At 50.4% G+C, this 20525-nt stretch overlaps 1 protein-coding gene across 1 annotated transcript; it reads left to right on the top strand.

The window, feature by feature from the left end:
- The first annotated feature begins 7072 nt into the window (after window positions 1-7072).
- On the top strand, window positions 7073-19861 carry Park7 (Parkinson disease (autosomal recessive, early onset) 7). The gene is made up of 7 exons (NM_020569.3): window positions 7073-7211; window positions 8571-8676; window positions 9853-9954; window positions 11685-11744; window positions 13110-13179; window positions 15900-15986; window positions 19523-19861. Exons 2-7 carry the CDS (start codon window positions 8587-8589, stop codon window positions 19681-19683), a joined length of 570 nt encoding a protein of 189 aa, NP_065594.2. The 5' UTR covers window positions 7073-7211; window positions 8571-8586; the 3' UTR covers window positions 19684-19861.
- The last annotated feature ends 664 nt before the right edge of the window (window positions 19862-20525 follow it).

Raw genomic sequence — 20525 nt, 5'->3', positions numbered from 1 at the left:
CAAGATGGTCCCTTATTAAGGACTCTTCCCAGGTGATTCTAGGTTGGGTTAACAGTTAAGCTAATCACAGTGGTACAATGTAAACTTGATATGTTCGGGGTTCAATTCTCAGAAACAAGAGGAAGAAATCAAGAGCACGTGACCAAAAAAAAAAAAAGCAAATAAATATAAAATATGCTGTGTTTATTTTAGAAAGTAATTGAATGTCACTCAAAAGAAATATATTCACCGGACTGCGGTGACAATTGTGACAAGCCCAACAGAATCATCTGCAAGCAATAACTAGAATTGTATGACTTTTGTGTATCAGGTTTTACCACTGCACGGGGGTGGGAGGTGGGAGGTGGGAGGTGGGAGAGGAACAGGGAGGGATAAACAGGAGGGGGACATGACACACACACAAGACACTATCCAAACCAATCCCCAAATTCACCTGATTACTTCATAGGTTCAGCTCTTGTCAACTATGATTCAATTTTTATTGTTATTCAAATAAAGAACAAGACAATCAGGAGGTTGATCCCTCTTCTGCCCTCTTTATATACTCCCAGTGGGCCTGGCCTAGCCATTGGCTTGACAGACTGGTCAGAGAGCCCAGAGGATCCTGGTCTCCACCACCCCAGTGCTGGGATCACAGGCACATGCCAGAGTGTTTGGCTTATTTATTCATTTACTACATGAGTTCTGGGATAAAAAGTGAGTCCTTGAGTTTCTGCAGCACGCCTGTGGACACATCTGAGCCATGTCCCCACTACCCCTGAGCTTTTAAATCATCATTTAAATAATTTCAGATTAATCTAGCTCTCCCTGCATGTCCGTCTCCTATTCTCTTACATTTCTTTCACGATGAAGGACTGATGTATAAGCATTGCTTTTTGGTTTGTTTGGTTTTTTTTTTTTTTTCAGTTAAATGTTACCACACTAAATCAAAGTTTTAAAATACCTGTGTGCAACTTGTCTTACACACACACACACACACACACACAGAGAGAGAGAGAGAGAGAGAGAGAGAGAGAGAGAGACTCATTATATTCAACCACAAGTAATTTCCAAGATTTATATTATCGTAATTAAGTTTTTCTGGGAGCTTCCAGTATCACTTGGAGGCAAAGTGTGTGTCAACTACCAAAAATAGACACATAAAGTGTTCTTCTCAAGTCAGCAAAATCACTCCACCCAGCATCCGTGGGCTGTAGGAGCATCCACACCTGGTCCTGACTGCTTCTGCTCAGCATGCCACCTTGTGTTCTCCTTTCTTGCCTGTCAACACAGCAAATACACGCTGTGGCAGGCTGGCCTGTTCATGGCTGCTCTCTAGTTTGAAATACTCTTCCTCCCACTGTGTGAGTCATACCCCAATCTTACTCATGTTTCCATCTCAGAACAGAAAAAATAAACTCTTGACTGCTACAGATGCACACACACACATTCACCTGTTCATCCTCTGGGGTCCTTCATGGAATAAATAATACATACTACACACACACACACACACACACACAGAGTGAAGTGCTGCATATAATAGCAACAGACCACACACACCAGCCTGGTCCCAGAAGGTGCTCGCTTAATGATGTTGATGCTGAGTGTGCATATGTGCGTCTGTGACGTCCATACAAAACCGACAATGGAGTTCTCAGAACAGTTCTCCGTCATCAGTGACACAGATTGGGTATTATCTTCTCTGCCGTCAGTTTCTCCCCACTGAACAGAATCTGATAACCAGGGAAGGACACTGTTTGTCCACTGTTCCATCCCTTGGACTCAGAGAACAATATATACTGCCATGAACGTCTTCCTGTTTTGTGAGGCGTGTTTGGACACAGCACTGCTTCACAGCTAGGAGAGGAGGGAGCAACATACGTGATGCACACAGCTTTATTGTTTTGGGACAAAGGGCCTTGAGACTACAGATGTTGAGCCAAGCTGTGGAATGTGGATGAAATGTGGCTGGCACTCTTCCTATTAATTGTAATGCCTACCTAGGGGTCATTGCCCAAATCTGCAGATCAGAGAACTACAAATAAGCACGCCTCACCCAAGGATTTCTTTGTCCTGGGGGGAACCACTGCTTAACCTACAACAGAAAGGTCCTAGTTATATTTAACTAATATCCATCTTGACTGTGTGTCAAAATCTGTTCCCCAAGGAAGGTCGGGCCACTTGTCCTCAATGAGCTAATTAAGCGTTGAATTAACAGTAAAAAGCAGAAAGGGAATTCGGTAAACTGTCATTTTCTGGCCAGCCCATTTGCAGTAGTCGGCAGCAAGCGCGTCCCACCTTCAAGCCGCCTTCTTGCCCCGGAAGTCCGCAAGGTCGCGGTACTCGGTAACCCCAGGGTGCCCAGGGACCGCAGTGTCCTCCCCAGAAACTTTCCGGCTGCGAACCGGGTCGGAGTGAAGCTGCGCAAGCGCACTGAGTCCCGCAAGAGCAGTTCGCGCGCCCGCCCACTACGATTAGGCTCAGCCAATCGACGGCAGCGCCCTGACGGAAGTGAGCCGTGCGCCTCTGGCGGTCAGCCGACTCACTTCCGGCAAGCGTTGCTCTGTGGGAGGCGTTCTGGGTGGTCCACCCCCGAGAAGCGTTCACAGCGTCCCGGCCGAGGCGAGGCGGGTCTAGTCCCCTCGCAGGTCTCCGAGTCAGAATTTCCCCCTGCGCCAGCGTGGCCTTAAAGGTCAGAGCTCGCCCACTCTCCGTTCGCGCCGACCTGACCTTTCGTGGGCTCCGAGGGGGAAGTTCTCCGCGATATTGAAAACAGGAATATCAGCGGGGCGTGGTGGCACAGGTCTTTGATGCACAGTACCCGGGAATCAGAGGCAGGAGGATGCCCGCTAATTCGAGTTCTAGTTCACTGAACTGCAATGTGGGACAATCTCAAAAAAAAGTTTTTTTTCTTTTTTTGGTAAAGGTCCCAAAGGCCTTTCCTCTGTCTGATATCTGCGATTTAGATTAAGGGAAGCATTAAAGAGTTGAAAATGTTAACTTCCCGCTTACAGATGGCACGTGCTATAGTCACGATCTGCACAGACGGCCAGTGTTACAGTCACGATCTGCACAGACGGCCTGTGTTACAGTCACGATCTGCACAGACAACAGTCCTGATGTGAGCAATGAGATTAAATATGTCAATTGCTTCAACTCACCGACTTACTTGAAACCCAAGGGAGGTTTTAGCTTGTACGTCTCCCCACAATGCATAATGACCTGAGAAACATTGGGTGAAAAAGTTGGTGGATGGCATGGGGCGTCGTCATGACCAGAATTACAGCAGTATATTTTGGTAAATGGTTGGGGGTTTTTTTGGCTTTGTTCTATGAATACGTAGTGAGAAATATGTTTGAGCTGTCCTGGGCGTTACTGGCAGTATTAACTAATACTGGCAGCCTGTGTGTGGTGGGCAGAGTGTGAATTTTGGCTTCAGAACATCAAAATTTGCCCAAGACTGCAAGACCTTATAGAGTCATTTTATTTTCCTCTTCATATCTGTAAAATGAAAATTATGATACTGTATCAGTCACTCTCTCCTTGCTGTGGCAAAATACCTGACAAGAAGTAATTTAGGGAATGGACGGTTTATTCTTGCTTACAGTTGGAGGGGCCCTGGCCCGTCGTGAGGGAAAGACATCCCTGCAGGAGCCTGAGCTTTGGTCACACAAGCAATAGATCCGTGAACACCAGTGCTCAGAGTCCACGTCTTGTCAAGTTGACAATATTAACCACCACAGACAGACACCTTCGAAAGTCAAAGAGAAAACAAACAGCGTCCTAGCTAGAAGTCCTGAGACCGAGTCGGGGGTGTGGCACATGCTTTTAACCCCAACACTTGAGAGGCAGAGGAAGGCAGATCACCATGAGGCCAGCCTTGGCAGAATAAAGAGTTGGGGTAGGAAGGACTGGTGGGCGATGAGCTCCTGCTGTGTCAGTCAGCAGTTACTTGATAGCAAAGTCTGTTGTTCCACCGGTGTCATTTGAGGAACCATGGCAGTTGCTTTCCGTCAGGCCATGGCTCTCCAAAGCTTTGCTCAGTCCTGGGCTGACATTGCCTTGGCAAGACTGGCAGAGGGAAGGGAAGGAAGCACACCCTGCATGCAGCTGGAAGGGGGAAGGATTATTTCTGGGGACACAGGGATAATCCAACTCCCAGAAGTAACAACATTCCAGGATTTTAAAAAATATTTATTTTTAATTATGTTCTTCTTTTGTGTAGTTGTTTGTGTGTGTGTGCTCCTGTGTGTGTGTGCATGTGCTCACATACAAGTGAAAATGCTCTTGGAGGTCAGAGAGTGGCATGGGAGCCCTTGACATAGTCGTTCCAGGCAGCTGTGAGCCACCCAATGTAGGTCTGGGAACTGAATGCAGATTCTCTGCTGCACTTAACCACTGAGCCATTTTTCCAACCCCAATATGTGTGTTTTAAAACTGTGCACAGGGTATTCACTGGATAAAACCAGACTGCTCTGTTTCAGTTCCTGCTGGTGGTGTGGAGATGTCAGGAGTGTGAACTTCTGTGTCCCCTCAAAGTGTTGTCATGGCATTGCCACCAGCCCACCACGGGTCTTACCTTTGTTTTTTTTTTTTCTTGAGTTTGTTTCTTGCCACAGCAGCCAACCTCTCAGAGCCTTCCTTTTCTTGTTCTTCCTTCTAGGCTCTGGAGTTTGGAATGAGGGGCCCTGACCCATGGCTATGCAGGCTACAGCTTTAGCCACATTATTGCTTTGAGACAGGCTCTCCCTCAGTTGCCCAGGCTGGCCTGGTACTGGAAATCCTGCCTCAACTTTCCAAATGATCCTGTCTAGAGGTGCAGGAATGGGTTCATAATCTCTGCAAATTAGAGACTTAGGAGGCAGAAGGATGAGTTACCACAGATCTTGGGAAGTCTCTGTGGAGTTATCATAGAGACTGTGGATAATCAGGATCTCTTCATTACTAAAATAATTTAAGACTGGATCAAATGGGAGCTTGAGGATAATATAGCAGAGTTTAAAAGAAAAACCCCAGCTGGGTGTGGTGGCGCACGCCTTTAATCCCAGCACTGGGGAGGCAGAGGCATTCGGATTACTGAGTTCGAGGCCAACCTGGTCTCCAGAGTGAGTTCCAGGACAGCCAGGGCTATACAGAGAAACACCCTGTCTTGGGGGGGGAAAAAAAAAAGCAAACAAAAAAAAAAGAAAACCCCCAGAGAGTCAAGCTATTCATCTTGAAGCTACCCGGAGTAAGAAAATAGAAAAGTTAAGATGGCACTGAGGTCAGCACATGGCTGCAGGGGTCAGCACATGGTAGCAGGCAGCTACACGATGCGGAGAGGAGCTTTAGAAAAGAGTGAGGAAGCCAGCGTCAGAAAGAGAAACAGAAGAAAAAGGAACAGTTCTGCCTTTCCATTCCAGAGACTCCAGAAAGGAGATGCACACCTTCTCAAGGTGAAGCTGCCTTCATGGAGTGTCCTAGTGGGGTCCTGGACTGCACCACTGAATTAAGCCCTAAGGGAAGAGACAAGGGCCTGTGTTCCCCTGGAGGCAGGTTTCACTCCTTACTTAAGTACTTGGGGTTGCAGGCATGAGCCACCAAGCCCAACACCCTCTGTGGATCTTGAAGCTCACATCTGACAAGCTGTCCTGGTCTTCTTTCTGTCACTCCAGCTTTCCGTACCTTCAAAGCTGAAGGGGCTGGCTCTGTCTTTTCCCTTTGCACATAGTGAAGAACCAGTCCATTCCACAACTCCTAAAGCAGTTGCCCAAGTTTTATTGTATATATACATGACTTAGCAATTTTTAAGAATTAAACTACTCCTACTGTAAGAATTTCCAGTTTGAAGCTGGGCGTGGTGGCACACGCCTTTAATCCCAGCATTCGGGAGGCAGAGGCAGGCGGATTTCTGAGTTCGAGGCCAGCCTGGTCTACAAAGTGAGTTCCAGGACAGCCAGGGCTACACAGAGAAACCCTGTCTCGAAAAACCAAAAAAAAAAAAAAAAAAAAAAAAAGAATTTCCAGTTTATAAGATTTCCAATATGAACCTATGATGGAGGTCAGCCAATGTATGTGAGGTATTCAATCTCCATATAGGAAGGAAAGCAAGTTTATATCCTGTCGGGGGTTTGTATAAAAAGTACTGAGACTTGCCAAACGAGCTGGCTTTCTCTGAGGTGGGTACAGATAGGACCAGGTGAGGGTGGGTCTCCCTCCTGTAAGCTGAAAGATAACTATTAAAAACTCAGGAGAGAGCCGGTGGGAGGGCTCGACAGGTAAGGGTGCTTGCCACACACCGGAGGATTTGAGTTCCATCCGAGACCTTGTAGTAAAGAAAGAACACACTAAGGCGAGTGGTCTTCTGTGAGTTTCCACGTGCACCCTTTGGCACAGGTTGAGATGCACACACAGTAACTGTCAACCCAGAAGTGTAAAAAGCTGAAATAAAATGAGATAATTAAATAATTTATCTTATCGTAGATGATAGCATTGCTCCAACCCGAGGGTGCAGTAGGACATTTTATTATTTGTGTGCATATGAGTGCAGTGCCCGTGGAGGTCAGAAGATGGCATTAGATCCTCAGGATCCGGAGTTAGGCAGTGGTGAGTCTCCCCAAATGGATGCTGGGAACCGAACCTGGGTCCTTTGCAAAACCAGCAAGAGCTCTTAAAGCTTGACACCGTCCTGTGACCCAGGGGACAGGGTGACCAGGCCTAGCTGGGAGGGACAGGCCTGGGATGACGTGGAACGAAGACTAGCAGGCCAGGGGCAAATAGAGGGGATGTCACAGTAAGGGGCAAGAAAGGCAAACGGTCCACAAAAACCGTAATGTAAGACGGCTTCCAAAAATGACTGAACTTCAGCCTGTGAATTCGCATGTGCTAGGATTACAAGTGTGGGGTTCAGGCTGTAGCCCAGCCAGGCCTCAAACTCGGAACCACTATCAACTTAAACGTCGAAGAGGCAGAGAGGGGCAATTGCGCAGGCGCCCGCAGGGTGGGCGGTACCGTTGTCTGGGGGCGAGATGGTACAAGCGCTGCGCAGCCGCAGTAGCCTCTATTCGCTCCTCCCCCCACCCCCACCCCGGGGCCTGGGCTCAGCCGGACATGACGCAGGCCGAGGCGGAAGCGAGGGGTTGTGCGCAGCCTCAGTGCGGGTGGCGCGCATGCGTGCTGGGTACACGTCGGGTGCGAGGTTCCTGCGGACTAGCGGTGGCTTCGCGTGGGTGGAGGAGGCGCGGCTGCAGGTCAGCGCCCTGGGGCTAGAGGCCGGGCTGTGATCCGCCCGCTGCCCCGGAGGGTCCCGGCTGGGCGGGCTGGGGGCAGCGGCCGCAGTGCATGCCGGGCCAGGCTCTGCACAGCATCCTCCGGGTTGGAGCGAGCGCAGTTACTGGAAGGCTTGACCAAAGTTGTGATGCGTGGGGAGCGTGCAGGGAAAGCACGCGGAAAGTGCCTCCGAGTGGCGGCTAGCTGTTCCCGGCCGCAGCAGGGCTGACCTCCTAAAGAGATAGTCCATCTTTATTAATCATTAGCAGTGTGGTCAGAGATTTAGCACCTTTGGACTCCCCCAACCCGGTCCTGACATTTTAGCAGTTTATTGGAACATCAACAACAAGAACAAAACCTTCGAAATTTACAAGTTGGTTTTTTACCAGTGAAATTGTGGATTTGGGGTTTTTTGTTTTGCTTTGCTTTTTTGTTTTGGTTTGGGTTTTTTGAGACAGGGTTTCTCTGTAACCCTGGCTATCATGGAACTCACGCTGTAGACCAGGCTGGCCTCGAACTCACAGATAGATACTCCTGTCTCTGTCTCTTCCTCCCAAGCGCTGAGACTAAAGGTGTGCGCTCGACTCGCTCCCCCTCCCCTCCCCTTCTCTCTTTCTCTTATTTCTCTTATTCTTTTCCTTCCCTCCCTCCCTCCTTCAGAGTATTTTAAGAAAACCAGCCTCTCCACAGTGTGACTGATATGCAGGGCCCGTTATGTGACCTGTCTTCGTTAGAGATTGGTCCTAAGAAAGCACAGTAAGGGAAAATGCAAAGAATACTAGCACACATTGGCAATCCCACATTTATTATTTTTTTTAAAGGATTTAGATTTTGGTTGGTTGGTGTTTGTTTGTTTGTTTGTTTGTTTTTCGAGACAGGATTTCTCTGTATAGCCCTGGCTGTCCTGGAACTCACTTTGTAGACCAGGCTGGCCTCGAACTCAGAACTCCACCTGCCTCTGCCTCCCGAGTGCTGGGATTAAAGGCATGCAAGGATTTAATTTTGATGTATCAGCATTCTGCTTGCATATATGTATGTGCAGAGGCCAGAAGAGGGCGCTGTATCCCCTGGACCTGGAGATGCAGACAATTGGGAGCAGCCCTGTGGGTGCTGGGAACTAAACCTTGATCCAGTGCTCTTAGCCACAGACTACCCACCCCAGCCACCCTGTTTTCATCCCGGGATTAGAGTGCTGAAACTCTGCCATGTGAACCAGTTTTAATCTAAGCTGCTTGCTTCCATGGATCCCAACCTGTCACACAGAAGTTATTTACTCTGCGTGAACAGATGGTTGTTACAGAGGCAACATTTTGAACACTTTTTTTTCCTGTTTTTTTAAGTCTTTAAGAAATAGAAATGGCTTCCAAAAGAGCTCTGGTCATCCTGGCCAAAGGAGCAGAGGAGATGGAGACAGTGATTCCTGTGGATGTCATGCGGCGAGCCGGGGTGAGTTCCCCTCATGGGCTAGCTCTCCCTGTTTTAAAAACGAGGGGACTCCAAGTCACTTTTATTTGTTTAATGTTGTGTGTGAGCTGCATCCCGTGGTGCAGATGTGGCGGTCAGGGGCTGTGCGCTGTCTTCCGTGTTAGCCTGGGCTCCCCACTCTGTGTTTATGTGACACGGTGAGCATGGGATGCACTCAGGTTTGCCAGGCTCACCCTGAGCATTTCCTCACTCAGACCTGGCAGCAGCATGGTCAGCTCTCTGCCTCTTTTCACAAACCCCAGGCAGAGACGCTCAGCAGCGCTGATTTCCAGTTAGAGCAGGGCTCAGACCCGGTTTCTTCATTTCACATCGCTGCACAGTTGGGACAGCATAGGAAAGCCACCACCCCTCCCCTCCAGTGACAACCTTATGACACTGGAGTAAATACTTCGAGGCGTTCATTCATCTTTTGTGTATATATGAATGTTTGCCCACATGTTTGTCTGTGCACCACATGAGAGCCTGATCCCCTGGAACTAGAGTTAGAGGTGGTTGTGAGCCGCCATGTCGGTGCTGGGAACCAAACCCCGGGGTGATCTTAACCACTGGCCATCTCTGCAGCCTCTTTAATAAATATTCTCTTGTGGGGTTTATTTGTGCAAACGTGAGGATGGTTTTTCAGGCTCAGCACCTGAAGGTGGGGTTGCTGACTGTGTAGTCAGCATCACTGGGTTCTGAAAAGTTGCCTCCAGTGCACTCACCTGTCCTCCCCCAGGACTGTCGGGTATCTCCTGAGCTTCGGGGACTAGCAACTGGCAGTGTCACCTACTCAATGTTTTACAGGATAAAGTGTTGTTTAGTTGTGTGCTGTGCACTTCTACTTTAAGAAAAGCCCATACGGTTGTAATGATAATGCCACCCTCAACCCGTGGGTTATTATTAGGACGGCCCGGTAACTCATCTCCCAACTCAGCACTTGTGGAATAGAGGGTGTTCTAGCCAGGCAGAGCCAGAGTAGTGGCTCAGCTACAAATTAGGGCTGTCCCTGGCAAACCAGAAGAGACCAGGTGTTATTTACCGTTGCCTGGGCTTGGTCTTGTACTCCCCGACAGGTTACTTACAAACCACAGAATGGGTGTCAGGCTGCCCGGAGTCTGTGCTTTCATGGTCTTGAACATCTATCTGCTCTTTCTCTAGATCAAAGTCACTGTTGCAGGCTTGGCTGGGAAGGACCCCGTGCAGTGTAGCCGTGATGTAATGATTTGTCCAGATACCAGTCTGGAAGATGCAAAAACGCAGGTTTGTTTTGTCCACCTGGACTCTTTCTTCTTGGGGCTTATTAGTTCTCTGAACGGCTTTTGGCTGTATCCGTGACTGCAGTTAGAACAGACTTCCTTTAGGAGAAGGACTTGGCCTGGGTGGAGGGTCTGGATCCTGTGTCAGAAGGTGGGTGGGGATGGGCACGGTGTGGCTCAGTGGGAGAACACTTGCTTAGCTAGTCTGTGGGTTCCATGCCCAGCACCATAAAGACTAAATAAATGGCACGTATGGCAGTTTATACTATTATGATAGTGCTCTCACTCTCTCTCTTTGTTCTTTTTAATTTCAGCAAGTTTAAAATGAATTAGGTTTCTTGGATATTTGAGTGTTTAAGTCACTACAATACTGTGATTTTTCTCTTCACAAAGTTTTAGATTGCTAATTTTTTTTCTTTGCCTTTTAATATTTGGGTGTTTTGTTTTGTTTTGTTGGTTGGTTGGTTTAAACTTTTAAAAATCACTACCTGGGCTGTAGAGATGGCTCAGTGGTTAAGAGCACTGTCTGTTCTTCCAGAGGTCATGAGTTCAATTCCTAGCAACCACTTTGTGGTGCACAACCATCTGTAATTGAATCCGATGCCCTCTTCTGGTGCGTCAGCAACAGGTTGCTCATATACATTAAATAAATAAATCTTTTTTAAAAAATAGTTTTAAAAATATCACTATCTGTATTTCTACTGAAAAAGTCACATGGTAAAGACGTTTATATATAAAGTCAGAGTGACACACCCCTCTTTTCTGTGGGTATTTTTTTTTTTTTTTAGATTTATTTATCATGTGTAAGTACACTGTAGCTGTCTTCAGACACACCAGAGAAGGGCATCAGATCTCGTTATGGATGATGGTTGTGAGCCACCATGTGGTTGCTGGGAATTGAACTCAGGACCTTCAGAAGAACAGTCAGTGCTCTTCATGGACCGCTGAGCCATCTCTCCAGCCCCACACCCCTCTTTTCTCAGGCTGGTCCCTGTCAGCTACCGGGTGTCTCTCCAAGGCCCGTGCTCCGTGTGGGTTCCTCGCCACTCAAGTGCATTTACACTACACATGCTCGCAGGGCCTCCTCTCAGACAGGTTCCATCACAGTTTTCTACATTTTAAATAAGACACTGTGTGTGTGTACGCGCACACCCAGGGAACAGGGTAGGGTGTTGGATCCCCTGCAGCTGGAGTTAGAGGCAGTTGTGAGCCACTGTGTGGGTGGCAGGACCTGAGCTCCTGTCCTCTGCAGGAGCAGCAAGAGTTCTTGACAACTGAGCCATCTCGCCAGCCTTCAGACCTGCAGTTGTTGTTTTGTTTTTGTTTTCTTTTTTTTTGTTTTTTGTTTTTTTTATTGGTTACAATGTTCCACCAGAGGGATACACCTTTATTTATCTGTTTCATTTTGGGTGGTTTGTTGTTGTTATTGTTTTGAGACAGGGTCTTGTGTACCTGGCTGGCCTTACACTGAGTAAGTAGCTGAGGGCAGCCTTGAACCCTTGACCTTCCTGCTTCTACCTCTTTCTATGGGTGTGCACTACTATGACTAGCACTTAGTCATTTTTGGTGTTAGAGTCAAACGCAGGGCCTCATGCTTGCTAAGAATGGGCTCTGCCACAGAGGTACATGTAGCTCCGCCCCCACCCCAGGCACACATAGTTTTCTTTGGCAGATACTGGGCTGCCATTTAACACAGTAAAAATGAAATGTTTCCTTTTATTTCCCAACTCGCAGGGACCATACGATGTGGTGGTTCTTCCAGGAGGAAATCTGGGTGCACAGAATTTATCTGAGGTAAAAGCTGCACAGTCATGCCTAAGCGAAGGGCTTGTGAGGAAAGTCGCAGCTTCTGCTTCGCTGTCTTGCGTTTGCCCTTCTGTGCTTCATGGGTGTGCTGTAGGCACAGGAGAGACAGCAGAGGTTGGCAGTGAGTGTCTCACGCTGCAGAGCACAAGTCAGTGGGCCCACGATCATGGAATTCACTGGTCTTACCACAATCCCCATCATCCTGAAGCAGCTGGTCTGATAGAAAGATGGAATGGCCTTTTGAAGATGCAGTTACAGCGCCAATTAGGTGGTAACAGCTTGGAAGGCTGGGGCAGAGTTCTTCAGAAGGCAGTATATGCTTTGAATCAGCGCTCGATATATGGTACAGTTTCACCCATAGCCAGGATTCATGGGTCCAGGAATCAAGGGGTGGAAAACGGAATAGTTCCACTTACTATCACTCCTAGTGACCCTCTAGGAAAATTTTTGCTTCCTGTCCCCATAACTCTAGGTTCTGCTGGCTTAGAAGTTTTGGCTCCAGAGAGGGGAGTGCTCCTACCAGGAGCTACAACAAACATTCCATTGAACTGGAAGCTCAGACTTCCCCCTGGTCATTTTGGGCTTCTAATGCCCTTAAACCAACAGGCTAAAAAAGGAGTAACAGTGTTAGGAGGGGTGATAGATCCAGATTACCATGGGGAAATTGGATTACCTCTTCACAATGGTGGTAAGCAAGATTGTCTGGAGTGTAGGAGATCCCTTAGGGCGTCTCTTAGTACTACCATGTCCTGTGATTAAAGTCAATGGGAAACTACAACAGCCTAATGCAAGCAGGATGACAAAGGACACTACAGCAAGGTTAGCCAGGTCAGTGGACCAGTGCTGCAGCAGCGGAGTGGGTTAAGCCTAGAAAGTGCTGCCTGCTCAGCCGAGGGTCCAGGACCGCTGTGGGACCACAGTGACAGTGTGAATGCAGGATGGCATCAGAGGCAGCCATTGCTTCTCGTTTCCAGCTCTATGTGAAGAGTCATGCAGGAAAGGAGGCAGGAGTAGGGAGTGGGCTGTTCCTTCTGGGGTCTCTGCCATCTGTAGCTGCTGAACCCCGTGTCCCCTCGCTTCTGCCTCTCCTAGAGCACAGGACAGGGTTACGTGCCTTGGTGACATTGCTTTTTCCTTCCTGTCGTCACTGTGGTGGGCCTTTCCCTTGGGGTGAGTGCCATTGGCCGGGCTTGAGAGCACAGACATGTTAGGAACCTGGCCACTTTTGTACTTCCGGGTTAGAGCGCTTTCTGGGAAACAGCTAGAAGCGAGTTAAGCTGGGAGTGAGGGTCCCAGCTTTCCCGTGAGAGACCGTGTCTCGATGGTGACTGGGTGCTTGGGTTCTCTCTCTAGTCGCCTATGGTGAAGGAGATCCTCAAGGAGCAGGAGAGCAGGAAGGGCCTCATAGCTGCCATCTGTGCAGGTGAGTAAGTGCGGGTGTGGAGCTGTAGCTGGCGAGGGGCTGGCCTGTCTCTGGGAGCTTGACTGCACACAGCTTGCCTTCAGGAAGCCAAAAGGCGCCCACACTGGCTGTTTGGTTTGGGTGGCATGAACTCGTGTCATGGCAGCACTGAGCCCAATTGTTGAGCTTTCTGTCTCTGTCTGCCCTAGGTCGCTAATCTGTGAAACTCAGTGTTTGCCCTGTTTGGTTGACCTCAGGGAAAAATCAGGCTTCTGGAATCCAGCAAACAGCTTGTTCCGGCGCATCTCTGTGCCAGCAGTTAGGCCTGCCAGGAGAGTCAGCAAGAATCTGACCGGCACAAACGCCACACATTTCCCCCGGCCTCGCCTGCCTGGGTGCGTGCTGAGTCTTGGCTTGGGTGCTCTTGAAACCCATGGCTTCAGATGAGCTCTCTCGTACATATCCTGAGCCTTGAGACTATAACAGTTTGCTTCCTGGCCCATTTCAAATCCTTGATGTGGCTTTCCTCTCAGGTGACGGTCTGGCATCCGGCGTCTTCCTCATCAGATGCCTTTTAAGTGTGTCACAGAACAGGTGAATCAGTGACTGAGGAGTGGATGGTTTTGTTTGGGGACCAAGGGACTCTATCTTAGCTCTGGTGCCCTTGCCTCCCCCAGGGGACAAAGCAGATACTGTAGAGACATCTGTGGCTGCTGTCTTACTGAAATGACATCAGACTGACAAGCGCCATCCTTCGGGCAAAGGCTGTGTGCTCCTCCCCTGTTTTAAGATCCTTCCTGGGAGCTGGAGAGATGGCTCTGCAATTAAGAGCACTGACTGCTCTTCCAAAGGATCCGGGTTCAATTCCCAGCAACTACATGGTGGCTCACAACTGTCAGTAACTCCGGTTCCAGAGGATCTGACACCCTTGTGCCAATGCATATAAAATTAAGTTAAATTCAAAACAAAACAAAACAAAAAATCACATTTGGGTTGTCTGGGAGACCAGGCTGTAACTGCCGTGCTGAGGGAGAGGCAGGGCTGCTGTGAGTTCAAGACCATCCTTAGCTACGTAAGAGAGCCTCTCTCCACTGAAGGAAAGAATGGAGGGAAAACATGTGGAAAAAGCTCTAAAAGTTCCCAGTTTAGGACCAAGCATAACTGAGCTGTATGTGCCTAGCATGTGAGAAGCTCCATTCAAAACCGACATACAAAGCCATTCTAACTCCCTGAAGTGACAGAGGTTGTGGGCATCATGGGATGCCACGATTGCATGCTTGAGAGCACATTAGAGAGCCACTGGGAGCACCTACGCATTGCCCTGGGCATCCCGTCTTAGGCTCCCACAGCTCTGACTTCCTGCCGTGCCGAGGCCCAGGGATTTCTGTTGGTTGGTGGTCTTGCAATCCCTGTAACCTGGACTGTCCTGACGGTGGGTACGAAGTCATCAGGGGGCTGGTGTCCTTCGCTGACCTGGGAGACCGGCCTCCCTAGGGTTTGCCTGGGTTTGTTCTTAGACTTGGCTGAAGGTAAACTGCAGTGTCATCGTGTTCCGAGTCGCTGACTGGAACAGCAGCAGCTGGCTCGCTCACTTGCGCTCAGTCAGACCTGAGGGCCTGGCCCTCCTCCGAACCAAGTCACTGTTAAAAAAAGAAACATTACTAGCAGACTGTCCTGTGTCACGGTCTCGGGATGATAAACAGAAAACTGGGGTGGCCCAGGCAGGGAGTGGAGCTCTGTAATGAAGCCTGTCTTCAATCAGCAGTCAAGAGTGACCGTGATGTTACAGTCAGGAGCTCCGTTGTTAGCATCACCCTCGGTGCTGCTGAGTCCAGAAGAAAGTCATCGCAGGGAGGCTTTCCTGAGGGGAGAGAAGGAAGCTTGCAGTGAAGCTTGTAGGTGGCCAGAAGCAGGGAGTGGAAGGACTTACCAGGAACCAGGACACCCAAGGACTTGTAGTTGGTGGGGTGTTCTTCAAGTGTCCACCAGGTGGCGCTGTAGGAAAGGGTGGGGTCTGCTGCCTTGAGCTTGCTGCCGGTTCCCAGAGCTAACTCTTGGCATGGCCTTCTTTTTGTTTGTTTTGTTTTGTTTTGATTTTTCGAGACAGGGTTTCTCTGTGTAGCCCTGACTGTCGTGGAACTCACTCTGTAGACCAGACTAGCCTCGAACTCAGAAACCCGCCTGCCTCTGCCTTTGCCTTTGCCTCTGCCTCTGCCTCCCGAGTGCTGGGATTAAAGGCGTGTGCCACCACGCCCGGCTGGGCATGGCCTTCTTTAGAGGCTCAGATAATGGCAGTGGTAAGTTGTTTTGTCTTCATTTTCAAATCAGGCCTTTGACCACATTAGTTAGTCACTTACTATGACAGGAAGGCGGCCGTGCACACCTTGCCCGGTGCTCACGGGGCTCATGGCGGGAGGATGCGCCTCTGTTGTGTTTAAGCAGTGGGATTTAGAGCCGTGACTGTTCAGACTCGGGTGTTTGCTTTAGAAGAATACTTCTGGTAAACTCTTTGTTTTGTCTTTGTTTTTCTGGGGCAGAGCCCTCTTTGTAGTCCTCACTGACCTGGGACACGCTCTGGAACTGACTCTGTAGACCAAGCTGGCCTGGAACTCACAGAGATCTGCCTGCCTCTGCCTCCTAAGGGCTGGGGTCAGGCGTGCGCCACCTCACACGCTGTATTTCTGTTTTACAGCACAGGTTCTCTCTCCCCTCTCATCTGTATATATACATCTTCTTCCTAGGTCCTACGGCTCTGTTGGCTCACGAAGTAGGTTTTGGATGCAAGGTCACAACACACCCACTGGCTAAGGACAAAATGATGAATGGCAGTGAGTATATCCCTCCCTCCCTGTGCTTCCCTATATGACAGAATCCTAGCCAAGTGGAGGGCTCCTGGCTCTGCACGCACTTCTCAGCGGCGCCAGCCCAGCCTCAGCCTGGCCACCAGAACCCTGACTCGACAGCGGGGAGGGTTGTGAAGTGCTAGTTTAGGTAGTGTTTTTACCGAATCCGTGACAGCAGTTTCAGCAAATGCCTTTTGCCCACAGTGCACAGTGCTGCAGACCTTTGGCAATGTCTTCAGTGGGCGGCCAGCTTGCTTGGTGATGCGTTTCCTTCCTATCAGCTAGGCATTTGAGTTTTATTAACCCTCTGAAAGCAATTTCTCTTTCTGGTGAAGTGAGCAGACAGGGTAGGAGGGCTGACGCGAGGCTGGATGCCCCTCCCCTTGCGCTTTCCTCCTTGCGCTTGTCAGTAAGGCCCGTGACGTGTCCTCTGTGACTCTAAAGCTCCGCTGTAGCCTTTCCAGGTAGTTTGTTATTCAGATCTAGTTAGGCCATTCTGCAGCCTGCTTTTGTGTTTGAGATGGGCCCTCACTGTGTTGCACAGGTAGCTTTGACCTGGACTGAAGCCATCCTCCTGCCTCAGCCTAAATGGGCGTGCAGGTGTGTGCCATATGAGGCTGCACCTTCTCACCTCAACCTCGTCATTACCTTTTTAGCTTTGGCAGGTTGACTTCACTGCTAGTTGGATTTCCTGTGTCTTGCTTGTTTCTTTGGCTCCTGGGTGTGGGCTGTGGTTGGTTTCTGCTTCTTTGCCTATGTGAACCCATGCTGTCGAGAAACTTCCTTAAGTTGCTATTTAATTTTCAGTTATGTGTGTGCATGAGGAGGTGTGCACAGAAGCCAGGAGAGGATGTTCTGTCCCCTGTGAGCCGAGTTACAGGCAGTGGTGAGCTGTCTGGCGCGAGTGCTGGGAATGGAACCCGGGTCCTCTGGCAATAGCGGGACATGCTCTAACCACTGAGCCATCTCTCCAGCCCTGAGAACATTCTTAAATACATACCTGGGCATAACTAGAGCTCCCTTTTTGAAGTAAAATAGTGTACACGCAGTTTTTAAAAGTTCGTACCTTTTTGTTTTAGAGGCTAAGATTCAGCAGTAGAGTGTGTGTTTGGTGTGCAGCGACACATGGAGTTGCTCTGTGACTGCACTTTCGCGTGTTCTTAGCTTTGTCCCAAGTGTTGTTTCCCTGAAAGCCTGTTGCTCTGTTTCAGTTATTAGAGGGAGACTGACTGTCAAACTGGGTGAAACCGCTCTGTTATGAGCTCTGGCTCTTGGGAGTTGAGTTTGTGTGAGCCTCAGGAAGTGAGGTCAGGGTAGGAAGGATGGCACGAACTCAGGCTGCGCTGTGCACCGTGTGCGCCATGTGTACCATGCGCACAAGGGGACAAAGCACATGCTGGTCCTGTGTCACCTGAGCTTCTGAAACACGGGTACTGAGGGCACACAGTGGGACCTCATAGCCTACACAGTGCCCAGCTTACCTGGAGCCTACGGTGTCTTGGCAAGGCAAGGAACCCGGCTCCCCTCCCCTCCTCTCTGTAATGAAGGCTCTCCCTCCCCTACATCATTGCCAGGGTCAGTAAGTCCTGGTTTTAGGACACTCTTTGTCCATTGTACCCTTTGAAAGCAGTCTGAGGGACAGTAGCCATCCTCCACGTGACTCTTGTAGGCGAGGTTCTTCTGGGGGCTCCGTAACACTTGGCTTGGGCTCCCCCTGCCCATGGCAGCAGCAGTAGTCCTCAGAAGTGTGTTGGATGAGTGAGTACTCAGGCAGCAAGGCCTGAGGGCAGGCTGAGGAGGCGCGTGCTCAGAGGCTGACTGCCTTCTCTTGAGGGATCAAGGGCCAAGGACTTGGGCTCTCTGGGCTTTGGGTCTCTATGGAAACTGCTCTGCAATGGTGTTCCCTGATTGTCATAGACAGGCCTAAGTAGTGAGTGCCTTTCTCTGAAGAGATTCTTTCATGTCTGCAAATCTATCCTGACCGCCAAATCCTCTTCCTTCCCCCAGGCTCCACAGCAGCCCCGGCTGCATTGGTACACTTTGTGAGGCTGTTCCTCACTGTGGCCACTAGGTGGGGGCCGTGGACAAGTGGTAACCCTGTTTGAGACCTTTAAACTTCCTGGTTAAGGCCGAGGCTGGGTTTCTAGTATTTGATTTAAAAGGTCTTGTCCTGGTTTAGCCATCAGAAAGTAGGGCTGGGTGAACCGAGACGTCCCTTCCAGTGGCGGTCTCTGTTTTCTTTACCGTCCTGTAAGTGGGAAGGTTCTGGTATGTTCTGTCTGGTCAGCAGATGCAGATGGAGTTTTGAATGAGATAGAGAGGCAGGCTCCTCCTGGTGTGGCTGCCCCGCTTGGAGGAGAAACGCGCTTCTGAGGGCTCTCAGTGAACTCTGGATGTCCTGGGTTCTTCATTTCGGGCAGAAACAGGGTACATGAAGCTGTGCCCAAGCATCTCAGGTTGGGGCCATGCTGGTGGTTCCCACAGGGCTGCATGTGGAGCTCCTGATCATCCTTGGTGTCCGCCCTCACGTCCGCACGTGACCCTGCTCCTGCAGGAGTCCTTGCCTGGAGGCCTCCCGTACTCTGGCCGCCCTCCCTTCCCAACATCCATCTCTTCCCTAAAGTTCTGTCTCCGACCAGCCCTTCCACTCCCTGCCTCTGTGCCAAGGCCCAAGCCCAGATATCCTGGGCAGAGGGTCTCCTACAGGGACCTGAGAGAGTGAGGTCCTCCACACAGTGCCCTCGGTGCGGAGGGAGACAGAGCTGGCCAGGGTGAGATGCTGGTGCAGAGCCCTTCTTCAACAGTAGAGAGACTGCCTGGGGGACTGAGTCAGGAACTTTGGACGAAACCTGCTTCCGTGTTCTGGTCAGAGACCGAGAACAGAAGAGACCCCAAGCACTTTGAATAGCAGATGATATAAGAAAGCAAAGGGTCCCAGCTGCTGCGGGTGCTGGAGGGGACAGGCAGCAGGCCCCAGCTGTGGCCCCAGCAGGCCTGCTTCAGGACCACACTAGATTGGCCCAAGGGCCGGATGCTGGGAACACGGCTAGGCTCCCGGAAAGCAACTCTGGCCTGTGGGGTGAGGGTGTGAGATGAGTAAGGCCCCAGAGGGCAGGCGGGTGCTTGGAGCCTGGGTCCTGTCGTACGAGACAGAAAGTGGGGGAGACGTGGGGAGTCTTGGTGGAGCCCACCACATTGTTTCAGAGGAACAGGGAGAGGCAGAGGAAGAGACCTCATGTGCTGGTCTTGTGTGGTCTGGGACTGCAGAGGACCAGGCAGTCTCTGTCCTCACCGCTGCCCTGCCTCTGCCACAGCAGCCCTGTGGCAAACAAAGTAGGCAGTGGAGAAGTCCATCACCAGTGCCCACAGAGCTCTCCCACGTGCGCTGTTGGTCCCTTCCAGCCACCCTTGCAGTCACTTTACCATCGTCCCCACAGTACCCGGTAGTCTGGAGGGCAGAGGAGACAGACCTCGGGAATGGCGGCAGCAGTGTGTGTAGAGTGACTGTCTGCTCCCTGTAGGTCACTACAGCTACTCAGAGAGCCGCGTGGAGAAGGACGGCCTGATCCTCACCAGCCGCGGGCCGGGGACCAGCTTTGAGTTTGCACTAGCCATTGTGGAGGCACTCGTGGGGAAAGACATGGCCAACCAAGTGAAGGCACCGCTTGTTCTCAAAGACTAGAGCCCAAGCCCTGGGCCCCACGCTTGAGCAGGCATTGGAAGCCCACTGGTGTGTCCAGAGCCCAGGGAACCTCAGCAGTAGTATGTGAAGCAGCCGCCACACGGGGCTCTCATCCCGGGTCTGTATGTTTCTGAACCTTGCTAGTAGAATAAACAGTTTACCAAGCTCCTGCCAGCTACCTTTGTGTCTGGGGTCTTTTGTGGCTGGCTACATTTGCAGGTGGTTGCTGTTGGTGCAGCTGCAGACTGACGGAGCAGCTCGGCCCCTCCTGCTGCGGAGACGGACGGCCTCTGATGGCGGGCGCTTCCTGGGCTCCTCAGGCGCTCTGAGAGTCACTGGGCTCTCACTGAGGAGTAAAATGTGCTGGGGCTGGGCCTCATCTGCCCTGACCATGTAGCCCAGGCTAGGCTGGTCAGTGGACAAGGCTCAGCTTGGGTATTCTCTTTCTCTGCTGGGATAGCCACGAAGGAACTTAAAGATGGAGTACTGGCAGCCATCTTGTCACTGTGAAGAAAGAACACACCTGCAGTCCTCAGGAGGGACCTGGCAGCTCCTGTCAAGAAAGCAAAGCTGGAAACTGCACATTGTTTTGAGACGGGGACTCACTATGTAGCTCTGGAACTAAGTATGTAGAGCAAGCTGGCCTCACACAGCAGAGGCGCGCCTGCCTCTGCCTCTTGAGCACTGGGGATAAGTGCACACCGTAATAAACACTAGTAAAAATAATACAGAGGGCTGGGCAGTGGTGTGCTCACCTTTAATCCCAGCACTTGAGAGGCAGAGGCAGGTGGATTTCTGAGTTCGAGGACAGCCAGGGCTACACAGAGAAACCCTGTCTTGAA

Source organism: Mus musculus, chromosome 4 (genome assembly GCF_000001635.26).
Source record: "Mus musculus strain C57BL/6J chromosome 4, GRCm38.p6 C57BL/6J".
In the NCBI taxonomy this organism is placed as follows: Eukaryota; Metazoa; Chordata; class Mammalia; order Rodentia; family Muridae; genus Mus; species Mus musculus.
Note: the sequence above shows the minus strand (reverse complement) of the source record. Positions and strands in the feature narration are given on the sequence as shown.

Excerpts from the sequence above, each read along its gene's own strand:
- Park7 (NM_020569.3), top strand. The coding sequence starts at position 8,587 with ATGGCTTCCAAAAGAGCTCTGGTCATCCTGGCCAAAGGAGCAGAGGAG. Across the intron at positions 9,955-11,684 it reads TGGAAGATGCAAAAACGCAG|GGACCATACGATGTGGTGGT; the intron begins GTTTGTTTTGTC and ends CCCAACTCGCAG. Across the intron at positions 15,987-19,522 it reads GGACAAAATGATGAATGGCA|GTCACTACAGCTACTCAGAG; the intron begins GTGAGTATATCC and ends TGCTCCCTGTAG.